This window comes from Heterodontus francisci, chromosome 6 (genome assembly GCF_036365525.1).
Source record: "Heterodontus francisci isolate sHetFra1 chromosome 6, sHetFra1.hap1, whole genome shotgun sequence".
Taxonomy (NCBI): domain Eukaryota; kingdom Metazoa; phylum Chordata; class Chondrichthyes; order Heterodontiformes; family Heterodontidae; genus Heterodontus; species Heterodontus francisci.
In genome coordinates, this window is record NC_090376.1 from 31,401,331 (window position 1) to 31,415,852 (window position 14,522).

Sequence of the window (14,522 nt, forward strand, 5' to 3'; positions counted from 1 at the left end):
TTCTATGAAAACCTTTCCTTATTGTGTCTGAGCCCAGGAGTGGTTTAGAAGTGTAGGATCTGAGTTTAGGATGATGTGCTCTGTGTAAACTGCTCAAACTCCGAACCTGCTGCCTTTGTCTGGATGACGTCGAGCTTCTTGAGTGTTGTTGGAGCTGCACCCATCCAGGCAAGTGGAGAGTCATAGAGTTGTAGAGTTATACAGCACAGAAACAGGCCCTTCGGCCCATCGTGTCCATGCCGGCAATAAAGCACCTAACTATTCTAGTCCAATTTTCCAGCACTTGGCCCGTAGCCTTGTATGCTATGGTATTTCAAGTGCTCATCTAAACACTTCTTAAATGTTGTGAGGGTACCTGCCTCTACCACCCCATCAGGCAGAGTATTCCAGATTCCAACCACCCTCTGGGTGAAAAAATCTTTCCTCAAATCCCCTCTAAACCTCCTGCCCCTTACCTTAAGTCTACGCCCCCTGGTTATTGACACCTCCGCTAAGGGAAAAAGTTTCTTCCTATCTAGCCTATCTATGCCCCTCATAATTTTGTATACTTCAATCAGGTCCCCCCTCAGCCTTCTATGCTTTAAGGAAAACAACCCTAGCCTATCCAGTCCCTCTTCGTGACTGAAATGCTCCAGCCCAGGCAACATCCTGGTGAATCTCCTCTGCATCCTCTCCAGTGCAATCACATCCTTCCAATACAGTGGAGACCAGAACTGTACACAGTACTTCAGCTGTGGCCTAACTAGCGTTTTATACAGCTCCATCATAATTTCTCTGCTCTTATATTCTATGCCTTGGCTAATAAAGGCAAGTAACCCATATGCCTTCCTAACTACCTTATCTACCTGTGCTGTTGCCTTCAGTGATCTATTGTCAAGTACACCAAGGTCCCTCTGACCTTCTGTACTTCCTAGGGTCCTACCATCCATTGTATATTCCCTTGCCTTGTTAGTCCTCCCAAAATGTCACCTCACATTTCTCGGGATTAAATTCCATCTGCCACTGCTCCGCCCATCTTACCAGCCCATCTATATCATCCTGTAATCTAAGGCTTTCCTCCTCACTATTTACAACACCACCAATTTTCGTGTCATGTGTGAACATACTGATCAAACCTCCTATATTCATGTCTAAATCATTAATGTATTCCATCACACTCCTGGCTTGTGCCTTGTAGATGGTGGCCAGGCATTGGGAGCCAGGAGGTGGGTTACTCACTGCAGTATTCCTAGCCTCTGACCTGCTCTTGTAGCCATAGCATTTATGTGGCTGATCCAGTTCAGTTTCTGGTCAATGGTAACCCCCAAGATGTTGACAGTGGGGTGATTCAGCGATAGTAATCCCATTGAACGTCAAGGAGAGATGGTTAGATTCTTTCTTGAGATGGTCATTGCCTGGCACTCGTGTGGTGCGAATGTTACTTGCTTCTTATCAGCCCAAGCCTGGATGTTGTCCAGGTCTTGCTGAATATGGACATGGGCTGCTTCAGTATCTGAGGAGTCATGAATAGATACAGAGGAGGAGAAAGAATTAAAGGGGGAAGGTTTGAAGTATCAGATGGATTTCAGTTGCTGCTGTTGGATTTGCTGTGAAGTCTTCTTCCTAACCTGCTGTGTGCATTGCACCACCCCTGCCCCCACCCCTGCCCCCACCCCTCCCTCACATCAATGACTTTCGCATTTTGCTGCTACAACTTTTCAACATCTGCTTCATTACACCCTTTTCTTTCATCTTACTTCAGCACTTACAAACCTACAAACACACACTCCTCTTAAAACACCACACTCATCCTTTCACTTGACTTACTGCCATCACATTATCAACTCTCTCAAATACTCTACAGTCAACAGCTTTCACCAATTTTGCTCATTTAGCAAGTGTAAAACGAACTGATCATAACTTGACACTTTTTCAGCTTCCACTCTTTTTAAACCCAACTCACTTCTTAGCATCAATCATTCATAGGCATGGCTTTTCTGCACACACTGCAATCTCAAGCAACCACAACAACAAAAACAATTGGTGGTTCAGTGGAAGAACTCTCACCCGACATGCAATCATCCCCACTTCTGAGCTTATGATGGAGGGAAGGTCATTGATGAAGCAGCTGAAGATGGTTGGGCCTAGGGCACTACCCTGAGGAACTCCTGCAGTGATGTCCTGGAGCTTAGATGATTGGCCTCCAACAATCATAACTATCTTCCTTTGTGCTAGGTATGGCTCCAACCTGCGGAGAGTTTTCCTCCCGATTCCCATTGACTCCAGTTTTGCTAGGGCTCCTTGATGCCATACTTGGTCAAATGCTGCCTTGATGTCAAGGGCCGTCACTCTCACCTCATCTGTGGAATTCAGCTCTTTTGTCAATGTTTGGACCAAGGCTGTAATGAGGTCAGGAGCTGAGTGGTCCTGGAAGAACCCAAACTGAGCGTCAGTGAGCAAGTTATTGCTGAGCAAATGCCACTTGATAGCACTGTTGACAAATCCTTCCACCACTTTGCTGAAGTTCGGGATTAGACTAATAAGGCGGTAATGACCAGGTTGGATTTGTCCAGCTTTTTGTGCACAGGACATACCTGGGCAATTTTCCACATTGCTGGATAGAAGCCAGTGTTGTAGCTGTACTGGAACAGCTTTGCTAGGGGTGCGTCTAGTTCTGGAGCACAAGTCTTCAGTACTATTGCCATAATGTTGTCAGGGCCCATAGCCTTTGCAGTATCCAGTGCCTTCAGCCATTTCTTGATATCATGTGGAGTGAATCAGATTGGCTGAAGACTGGTATCTGTGATGTTAGGTCCTCAGGACGATGCTTCTGGCTTCAATACAGGAAGCGATTACTGACTTAGTCAGTGCAGGTAAGGTGAGCACAGTAGCACATTCACCTGAATTCTGATATGGGTATCACCCAACCCTCTTACTCTGCCTTCTCAAGCCTACTCCAGCACATAACTCCTCACTGCAACGCAGCTCCATCGATCTCTGCACTTCCTCACAACCACATTTATCCATCCACTCACCCTCATCCTTATGCAATGCCATGCCTCTCCCTCATCGTCACCCTCAACAAATGTTCTCCATCCACTGACTGATCACATACCATTACTTGCGGTCATAGATCTCTTCTTTCCCTCCTTGCAGGAGAAGAGAACAGATGACACTTTGGAGAGGGAGAGGACTAGAGGTGGCTATCCAGCCATCTAGCAAATAACAAGTGCAGAGGAGGAGGCACTGGAAATCAATGGCGTCTCTGTGTACCTGGCTGTCAGAAATGGGAAGATGGAGGCTCCCCACCTACCATATCATTTTTTTTTCATTTTAGAGATACAGCACTGAAACAGGCCCTTCGGCCCACCGAGTCTGTGCTGACCATCAGCCACCCATTTATACCAATCCTACATTAATCCCATATTCCTACCACATCCTCAATTCTCCTACCACCTAACTATACTAGGGGCAATTTATAATGGCCAATTTACCTATCAAACTGCAAGTCTTTGGCTGTGGGAGGAAACCGGAGCACTCGGCAAAAACCCACGCGGTCACAGGGAGAACTTGCAAACTCCGCACAGGCAGTACCCAGAATTGAACCCGGGTCGCTGGAGCTGTGAGGCTGCGGTGCTAACTACTGCACCACTGTGCCGCCCCGGCGAGACACACGGTACATAACACTTAGTGATGCTGAACTGGTGTCAGTAGTGAGTGAAATATGATCACATCAAAGTTTCTTACCTTGACAGGACTCATTCATGTCTTTTATATAACAAAGGGCGTTCACATGTCCAGCAGGAGGTGGTCGAGGTCGCAGCTGCTGCGGAATCCTCAGAGGAGCTCAATCCCTCTGAGGGTGCACCGTAATAGGACTCATGCAGACCATGCACCTACTCAGATAGTCATATTTCGGTGGGACCATTAAGAGAGATCATTGTTTTTTCAGTTGGTGACTCACACTTCACAAGTGAGCAAGAGCAGGGACAGCAGGAGAGAGTCCGTGTTGGAGGGTGCAGGCCTCTCTAAGTTCTGCTCAGCTGGATGCAAATACTGCATCCCAAGGGTTGTCGATGAAGAGGATAATCGTTGAGAAACAGCAGAGAATGTGTAATATCAGACAGATGTTCCAAGTATACTGTCCATGTTTGCAGAGAGACTGAAGCATGAGTAGGATGCTGTTGAGGCCTATTGCAATGACGTCTTCCTCCATGGATAGAGTGGCTAACTGCATCATGCACCAAATGTGGCAACGGAACAAGTGCATGCAGGCCTTGAATAAAAGCTTGCAGAGTCTGGATAAATAGGAGGACTGACACCCTAGCCTTGGCATTTCAGCACCTCACTAATCTGCAGCAAAGTGTTCTCCAGTACAATGGTAGCAGTGGAATGCAGCTGGGCTATGAGAAGGATGATGGCAAGAGGAGGGGTGGAAGTGGGGCTTCACTCAAAGTACTTCCACTTCCCCCAGTCAGGACCCAACAAGCTGCTTCCTGTCTCGATGGCCGAGCCTACCCCTGCACAGGTCAGAAAGGAAGGTGCTGAGGGTAGAAGTGAGGTTCACAAGCCAAAGTGTTATCATTGCAACAAAATGGGTTATCTTCATTCAGAGTACTGGAAATTGCGAGGTAAACCCATAGGAATTGTTGGCGTACGCAAAGTTAGTGCAGAGGAAAAGATTCTGACTGAGAGTATAGCAGACCCGGCTATAGCTTTAACGACAACTGTGAATGTGAAGCCAGATACTAAAACTAAAAGGAGTGTAGAGGTTAAGAATAAAATACCGGAGAGTTATAATGAATTTTTGTCAAAGGGGAGAGTAACTCCGTATCCTGTAAGTGAGGCAGGAAAATCTATCATTATTCTGAACAACTCAAACACTCTTGCAGGGGAAAGATATAAGGTTTCTACCAGAGAGCGCCATGAACGCTGACGTTTTAGTTAATGGAATTGGCAGGGTGTGTATACCCGTACCTTTGTATAAAGTACACCTAGAGAGTGACTTAGTATCTGTGATAGTAACTGTAGGTGTTGTCCACAATTTACCAGTAAAGGGAATTGATCTACCCCTAGGAAATGATTTGGCTGGATCAAAGATATCAGCTTCTCCCTTAATACAGAGGAACCACGGGAAATTAAGGAAACAGAGCAATTACGGGAACAAGTTCCGGGAATATTTCCTGCATGTGTAGTTACCCGAGAAATGGCTGAACAGGATCCATTGTCGGGGGTAAAAGGGGCACCACAAGTCAATAGCCAAATATCTGAAACCTTATTTGGGAATTTAGATAATCCAAATGAGATGTTTAACAGATCGTCTATCATTGCAGCACAGCAAGCTGATCCAGAGATATACCGAATAGCACAGATGGCTCTGTCAGAAGCTGAGGTGAAAGGAGTTCTGGAAGGCTATTATATGGCAAATGGGGTTTTGAGGAGGAAATGGAGACCACCTCATAAGCCTGCCGACGAAGACTGGACAGTTGTTGAACAGATAGTGGTACCACCTAAATATTGATCAGGATTATTAAGGTTAGCACATGACATTCCTTTTGCAGGACATAGAGGAATTCAGAAGACCAAATCACGCTTAAGCAAATATTATTACTGGCCAGGTCTTACAAAGGATGTGAGACAATTCTGTAGGGCATGCCACACCTGTCAAATGGTGGGAAAACCACAACCTACCATAAAACCAGGGGATGAAGTATTAGTGTTGTTAACATCACAGGGAGAACCAGTGCAAGCACAGTTCGGTTGCCCATAGAGAGTGATCAAAAGAGTGGGTAAGGTAGATTACTTGATTGACACCCCTGATCACCGGAAGAAGAACTGGTTGTGTCACATTAACACGCTCAAACCATATTACTGCAGGGAGGAGGATAAGCCAGTATAGGTATGTCAGGTAATTGAGACTGTGGAGAAGGAAAGGGATAGTAAGGATGAGGCAGAAGGAGGCCAAGGAAATTCTCAGATTGAATTTCCAACTATTCCATTAGCGAATGCAGAATGGCTGAGAAAATTAAACCATAGGCTTTTACACTTAGAGGCAAAACAGCGTGAAGTCCTAACCAGGGTTTTCACAACGTTTCAAAAGGTTTGTAGGGATAAGCCAGGATGTACAACCTTAGCCACACATGATGTGGGTGTAGGGGGAACCATTCCTTTAAAATGACATCCTTGTCATTTAGGTCCAGACAGACACGCCCAAGTGGAAGCAGAGGTACAATGCATGCTGAAGGGCAGCTTAGATGAACCTAGTCAGGACAGCTGGAATTCACAGATGGTCTTGATGTCTAAACCTGGTGGGTCAGCTCAAACTTGCATAGACTCTAGAAAGGTCACTGTGGTAAAGAAGGCAGACTCCTACCCAAATTCTCATTTGAAGGACTGTAAGGACAGAGTGGGCAACACAATAAAGAGACATAAAAACAAGAAATGCTGGAACCACTCAACAGGTCTGGCAGCATCTGTGAAAAGAGAAGCAGAGTTAACGTTTCGGGTCAGTGACCCTTCTTCGGAACTGACCCGAAATGTTAACTCTGCTTCTCTTTTCACAGATGCTGCCAGACCTGCTGAGTGGTTCCAGCATTTCTTGTTTTTATTTCAGATTTCCAGCATCCGCAGTATTTTGCTTTTACAATAAAGAGACAGATGTGTTGGAGGGATTTGACACCCCAGGGTAAGAAAAAATCAGCTTCTATTAGGGCGGCACAGTGGCGCAGTGGTTAGCACCGCAGCCTCACAGCTCCAGGGACCCGGGTTCGATTCCGGGTACTGCCTGTGTGGAGTTTGCAAGTTCTCCCTGTGTCTGCGTGGGTTTTCTCCGGGTGCTCCGGTTTCCTCCCACAGCCAAAGACTTGCAGGTTGATAGCTAAATTGGCCATTATAAATTGTCACTAGTATAGGTAGGTGGTAGGGAAATATAGGGACAGGTGGGGATGTTTGGTAGGAATATGGGATTAGCGTAGGATTAGTATAAATGGGTGGTTGATGTTCGGCACAGACTCGGTGGGCCGAAGGGCCTGTTTCAGTGCTGTATCTCTAATCTAATCTAATCTAATCATTACACCGGACAGGGTTTTCCAGTGTCAAGTGATGCCACATAGGTTAAGGGGTACTGAAGAAACTTCTCAGAGAATAGTAAACCAGTAGTGGTCAGTGCTCCTAGCTGTGGAAGGAAAACACAAAACAATTGGAAGAATGTGTTTGGAAATTTAAAATGGGTTAATTGGAACAACCTTTTGAAAATTTAAAGCCGAAATGTTCTGGAGGAACTTGTTGCTGTAGTCGAAACATTTTTTAAAAAAAGTGTATATATGTAACTGTGGGGAGAAAAAAAATGTGTTAGCATTTTTTCAGTTTGTATTTTTTTTACCCATTGTAATGAAACGCATTCCAGGAATGGCGTTTCATTCCGCTCAGGGTGGAGGTGTCTGTAGTTTTTTTCTCTGGGGAATATGTGGTGTGGTTTTAAGGCTGGAAAAGGAGCCATACTGCTTTAAGAACCAGCAAGCCTCAGGAGTTAGAGAAAATGCATTTTGGTTGCCATTGGATACAACCATATGGAGAGGGAACCAACCAGCTTTAGAGAATGCATCCTGGTTACCTGGCAACAGCCATTCAGGGACACAGGACAGGATATACAATGTTGCAATTATTTTTTGAATTGGCTTTTTAGTTGAAGACAGTCTTTTCTAACAGAACACAGACAGACAGCTGCTGTTAGCACCTGAAAGAAGAGATCTCAGCCACTTAAACTGAAGGAAGAAAATTTAATCTGTTTAATTATTATTATCTCTCAAAATTCTAAAAAGGTCAAGCCAAAACAGAGATCTCTGATAATTTAAACCGAAGGAAGTGAAGTTATACTGTGACAACCTTTAATCCCTCAAAAACTCTAAAGTCAGATTGATTCTATTGAAAGGATTTGCAAGTATTTGATTGTTGAAATCCATTGCTGAAGAAGGAAAGCATCAACCTGCTAGAACTAGACTGTTCTACTGTTGAAGAACCTTTTCTCCCCCCATCGGACGGCTGTGAGGACTTCATGCAACATTGGACTGTAAATTTGCAAAGACTTAATTTTTTCTATTTTAAATGTTGTTTATGTCTTAATAGTGTTTAAGAATTTAGTTTTTCTAATTAAACTGTTAATTTGTTGATTTAAAGACTCCTGGTTTGGTTAGCCTCATTTGGGGGTTAACAGATAGTACAATTTGGTTGGGTCTTTCTTTAATTTGGAAAGTTTAAAAATGATATGTTAGGCGATCTGTGGAGGGACGGGATTAAATTAACAGTGCGTTTCTCCCACCACAATCAGAATCGTATATTTTGATTGGGGGCTTTGACTGGAGCGGTTAGTCGTAACAATCTTTTATAAAACTCAGCAAAGATACATTCCAGTGAGAAAGGAAGACTCCAGGGGAAGGACACACCATCCGTGGCTAACTTAGGAAGTTAAAAATAGTATCAAATTGAAAGAAAAAGCATACAATTCAGTGAAGAGTAGTGACAGGTCAGAAGATTGGACAGAATATAACAAACAGCAAAGAATGACTAAGGGAATAATGAGAGAGAAATTAGAGTATGAGAGAAAGCTACTAGAAATATAAAAATGAATAGTAAGTGTTTCTACAGGTATTTAAAAAGAAAAAGAGTAAGTAAAGTGAGTGTTGGTCCTCTGGAGAGTGAGTTTGAGGAGTTAATAATGGAAAATAAGGAAATGGCGGAGGAATTGAACAGATTTTTTGCATCTGTCTTCACTGTAAAGGATACAAATAACATTCCAGAAATAATTTTGATTCAAGAGTTGAAAGGCAGGGAGGAACTTAAAACAATTACCATTACCAGAGAAAATTATTAGAACTAAAAGCTGACAAGTCCCCAGGTCCTGATGGACTTCAACCTAGTGGCTACTGAGATAGTGGATGCATTGGTTTTAATTTTCCAAAATTCCCTAGATTCTAGAAAGGTCCCATCAGATTGGAAAATAGTGAATGTAACTTAAGAAAGGAGGAAGACGGAAAGCAGGAAACTACAGGCCAGTTAGCTTAACATCTGTCATCGGGAAAATGATGGAATCTATTATTAAGGAGGTTGGTTATAGCAGATCATTTAGAAAATTTCAATGGAATCAGGCACAGTCCAAATGGTTTTGTGAAAGGGAAATTGTGTTTGACTAATTTATAATTCTTTGAGGAAGTAACAAGCAACATGGATAAAGGGGAACCGGTGGATGTGGCGTACTTGGATTTCCAACAGGCATTTGACAAGGTGCTGCATCAAAGGTTACTAAACAAAATAAGAGCTCATGGTATAGGCAGTAACATAATAGCATGGATAGAGGATTGGTTAGCTAACAGAAAACAGAGAGTAGGCATAAATGGGTCATTTTTGGGTTGGCAAGCTGTAACTAGTGGAGTGCCACAGGGATCAGTGCTGGGCCCTCAACTATTTACAATCTACATCAATGATTTGGATGAAAGGAAAGAACGTATGGTTGCTAAATTTGCTTGATGACACAAAGATAAGTGAGTAAGTTGTGAAGAGGACATAAGGAGTCTGCAAAGGGATATAGATAGGTTAAGTGAATGGGCAAAGATTTGGCAGATGGAGTATAATGTGGGAAAGTGTGAACTTGTCCACTTTGGCAGAATGAATAGAAAAGCAATATATTATTTAAATAGAAAGAGATTGCGGAACTCTGAGATGCAGAGGGATCCGGGTGTCCTAGTACACGAAACACAAAACGTTAGTATGCAGGTACAGCAAATGATTAAGAAGGCAAATGCAATGTTGTCATTTATTGCAAGGGGAATGGAATATAAAAGTAGAGATGTTTTGCGACAGTTGTACAGTGCATTAGTGAGACCACATCTAGAGCATCATGTACAGTTTTGGTCTCCTTACTTAAGAAAGGATATCTATGCATTGGAAGCAGTTCAGGGAAGGTTCACTCTGCAGACACTCTTCAGTGTGAGATGTTAATGCAGCATCGTCAGCAAAGAGGAGTTCCCTGATGAGGACTTTCCGTACTTTGGTCTTCGCTCTCAGGCGGTCAAGGTTGAACAACCTGTCATCTGATCTTGTGTGGAGGAAAATTCCTTCTTCTGAAGACATGAACGCGTGTGAGAGCAGCAGGGAGAAGAAAATCCCAAACAGTGTGGGTGCGAGAACACAGCCCTATTTCACGCCACTCAGGATAGGAAAGGGCTCTGATGAGGCACCGTTATGCTGAATTGTGCCTTTCATATTGTCATGGAATGAGGTGATGATACATAGTAGCTTTGGTGGACATCCGATCTTTGCTAGTAGTGTGAAGAGACCACGTCTGCTGAAGAGGTCAAAGGCTTTGGTGAGATCAATGAAAGCAATGTATAGGGGCATCTGTTGTTCGCGGCATTTCTCCTGTAGCTGACGAAGGGAGAACAGCATGTTCTCTCTCGACCTCTCTGCTCGAAAGCCATACTGTGCCTCAGGGTAGACACGCTCAGCCAGCTTCTGGAGCCTGTTTAAAGTGACTCGAGCGAAGACTTTCCCCACTATGCTGAGCAGGGAGATCCCACAGTAGTTGTTGCAGTCACTGTGGTCACTTTTGTTTTTATAGAGGGTGATGATATTGGCATCGCGCATGTCCTGTGGTACTGCTTCCTCGTCCCAGCACAGGCAAAGCAGTTCGTAGAGTGCTGAGAGTATAGCAGGCTTAGCACTCGATTATTTCAGGGGTAATGCCGTCCTTCCCACAGGCTTTTTCGCTGGCTAGAGTATCAATGGCATCACTGAGTTCCGATTTTGTTGGCTGTACGTCCAGCTCATCCATGACTGGTAGAGGCTGGGCTGCATTGAGGGCGGTCTCAGTGACAACATTCTCCCTGGAGTACATTTCTAGGTAGAGCTCCACCCAGCGGTCCATTTGCTTGCGTTGTTCAGTGATTGTGTCCCCGATTTAGATTTGAGGGGGGCGATCTTCTTGATGGTTGGCCCAAAAGCTCTCTTAATGCCATCATACATTCCTTTGATGTTTCCGGTGTCTGAGGCCAGCTGAATATGACTGCATAGGTGCTGCTAGTAGTCATTTGCGCAGCGCCTGGCTGTTCTTTGTGCAGCACTTCTGGCTGTTTTAAGTGCTACGGATGTTAACACGCTGGGGACTTTTTCGTAGTTCAGCAGTGCAATGCGCTTAGTGGCTATGACAGGTTCCAGCTCTTCAAAATGAGATTGAAACCAGTCTGCATTCCGCTTCACACGTTTGCCATAGCTGGTCATGGCTGACTCATCGATGGCGTCTCTGATGTGGGCCCACTTGGTCTCTGCATCCCCTGCAGGAGTGTTTTGAAGGGCTTTTACAAGTGAATTTAGAAATTTTTGTAACAGCTGTGGATAAGAAATTCTGCTCATGTTGCGTGGGTGGCCCTTCTGCTTAGACTGATGCAGCTTCTTTGGTTTGAGTCTAACTTTGCTGCACACCAGGGAGTGGTCGGTGTCGCAGTCCGCAATGTGGAAGCTGCGTGTGATTTGAACACTGTTTAAGGAGTCTCGCCTTGTGACGATGAGGTCCAGCTGGTGCCAACGATGTGATCGTGGGTGCCTCCAAGAAACCTGGTGACAGAACGAGTTGGTGATGCAGAGGTTATGATAGGTACACAACTCCAGCAGTCTCTGCCCGTTCTCATTCATCCTTCCAATGCCATAGTGCCCAAGGCAGGAGGGCCATGAGTCATGGTCGGCCCCAACCCTGGCATTAAAGTCCCCCAGCAGGAACAGATGTTCGGTATTGGGGATGCTATTAATGATATTACGGAGTTCCTCGTAGAACTGGTCTTTATCTTCAGGTGGGGAGCAGAGTGTTGGAGCATAGATGCTGAGTAGGTATACTGGACCAGAGGCGGTGAGCAGTCGGATTGACAGTATGCGTTCTGAGCCATTTGTAGGTAGCTCTATCATGCTGAGCAAAGAGTTTCTGATGGCGAAGCCCACTCCATGCTGTCTTGGTTCTTCAGGATCCCTACACTGCCAGAAGAAGGTGTGGTCTTGCTCTGTTAGAGATCTGCTCACAGGGAGGAGTGTCTCCTGAAGTGCTGCAATGTCCACATTGAGTCTACTGAGCTCGTTGTTAATGATGGCGGTTTTCCGAGAATCGTTGATTTGTGTAAGGTCTTCCGACAGGCCAGGACACATAGTTCTGACGTTCCAGCTTGCAAAACAAATGGCTGGTACCTTCTTTCCTTTTCTCGTGCTGTTTGGTGTGGTGTTGCAGTCCGCTTTTCGGGCAATGACCCTGAGCTCCAAGCACTCATTGAAGCAGGTGGATTGTGGCGGGACAGAACCTTATTGACCGGGGGCTGCCCGGTATGAGGCGGGCGGTAGCTGTCCAGTGTGGTGCGATGACCTCTCCCACCGACAAAGGCAACCCGTGGCACCCAATCTCTACGCCAATTGTGCTGGACTTATAACCCGTAACTGCTGCCTTCCGTGTTGTTTTGGTCGCTGTGAGGTGACTATGGAGTGACCTCTTCATGGCGCATGCCTGGGCGAATGTATGGAGGTTGTGAGTTACCCAAGTGTCAAAAACCCCCTCTCGGCCTTTCTGGTGGGGTCCAAAGGAGTGCAGAGCACGACGTTTGGCACCGTTATGGCTGCAGGAACTGCCGGAAACATGCCAAAGGTGACAAATGACTGCCTTCGGGGTTCTGCTCCGCATTTTCTGTTCGGGTTTACTCCCTTAGCCTTGGACTCTCCCCGAGACGCCCACAAGGCAGTGGGGTTGTTAGGTTGGAGAGTTAGCAAATATTAACTCAAAAACAACCTACTGTAGAGGTTCAACTTAGTTCTAAAGAAAAACTTCCAAAGCATCGATAAAAGAGAAATACTAATTACATATCCTAAAAGGTTCTCAATTATTATCCACACGAACAAGAACATTTGAAAACCAGAGGAAACTGAAAGGTGGTAGCGTCAAGCCGGCACCATAGGTGGGGGGGAGCTGTTGTCTGGAGGGAAGAGATTTCAGTGTTGCACGGGTGAAAGGTCGCGGTGTAACCAGCTGCGCACCGGGTTTGTGCCCCGGCTTTAAGCTCATTGGTCTGGGATGCAGCGGGCGCTGGTGGCGGTGCTGAAAGGTGGGGTAACCGGGCCCAGCGTCCGGGCCCCTGGCTGGTCCAGGAAGGTGACGGCGGCGTGTGGATGGCGACTGGGTTGCGGGTGAGGAGAAGGGAAATGCTGAGGGAGGGATTCAGCATCTCCATCAGGGATATGTGTTCAGCGGTTAACTGATTTTTTTCAAAGCTGCTGTTGGAATTGTTTGCCAATAGCCCTTTAACTGACCAACCAGGACTTTCAGGAATGAATCTTTCTAACGTGGCTTACAACAGCCCATTTGATGAATAGGATTTTAAAAGTTCTTGATCTAAATGTCAATTGTGTGTCAGTGTGGCTCAGTGGTAGCATTATCACCTCACTCAGAAGGTTGTGGTTCAAGTCCACTGCAGGACTTGAGCATTAAAGTTGAGGCTTGCACTCCACTGCAGCACTGAGGGAGTGCTGCACTGTTAGAGGTACTGTCTTTCAGATGAAACTTTAAATCAAGGGCGGATATAAAGATCCTATGATGGAATTTTGAAGAAAAACAGTGAACTGTACCCCCCTTCCCAGCTCCCCTTCACACTCCCCTCTCCTCCCCCCTCTTCCCCCTGCCCCGTCCCCTCCCTCCCCCCTCCCTCTCCTCTTCTCCCCCCCCCCCCCCCTCATTTCCCTCCCCCGTCCTCTCCCTCCCCCCTCCCCCTCATACCGGTGCCAAACGTCAGGCTCTGCACTCCTTTGGACCTCACCAGAAAGGCCGAGAGGTGGGTTTTGACACTTGGGCAACTCACAACCTCCATACATCCGCCCAGGCATGCGCCATGGAGAGGTCACTCCATAGTCGCCTCACAGCGACCAAAACAACACGGAAGGCAGCAGTTACTGGTTATAAGTCCAGTTCATTTGGAGTAGAGATTGGGTGCCACGGGTTGCCTTTGTCATCGCATCTCACTGGACAGCTACCGCCCGCCTCAAACCGGGCAGCCCCGGTCAGCAAGGTTCTGTCCCGCCAAAGTCCACCTGCTTCAATGGGTGCTTGGAGCTCAGGGTCATTGCCCAATAAGTGGACTGTAACACTGCACCAACCAGCACAACAAAAAAAGGAAAGAAGGTACCAGCCCTTCGTTTTGCAAGCTGGAACGTCAGAACTATGTGTCCTGGCCTGTCGGAAGACCTTACACAAATCAACGATTCTCGGAAGACCGCCATCATTAAAAACGAGCTCTGTAGACTCAATGTGGACATTGCAGCACTTCAGGAGACACGCCTCCCTGTGAGCGGATCTCTAAGAGAGCATAACTACACCTTCTGGCAGTGTAGGGATCCTGAAGAACCAAGACAGCATGGAGTGGGCTTCGCCATCAGAATCTCTTTGTTCAGCATGATGGAGCCATCTTCAAATGGTTTGGAACGCATACTGTCCATCCGACTGCTCACTGCCTCTGGTCCTACACCTACTC

The 14,522-nt window shown here is 45.9% G+C and overlaps 1 protein-coding gene across 1 annotated transcript in view; it reads left to right on the forward strand.

Moving 5' to 3' along the window:
* The first annotated feature begins 12,991 nt into the window (after positions 1 to 12,991).
* The window catches only part of mrps31 (mitochondrial ribosomal protein S31), a 39,712-nt gene continuing 38,181 nt past the window's right edge, over positions 12,992 to 14,522 (forward strand). Inside the window, exon 1 of the mRNA XM_068033436.1 lies at positions 12,992 to 13,185. Within this exon, the coding sequence (XP_067889537.1) occupies positions 13,073 to 13,185 (113 nt within the window). The 5' untranslated portion in view covers positions 12,992 to 13,072. The remainder of the gene's footprint in view (positions 13,186 to 14,522) is intronic.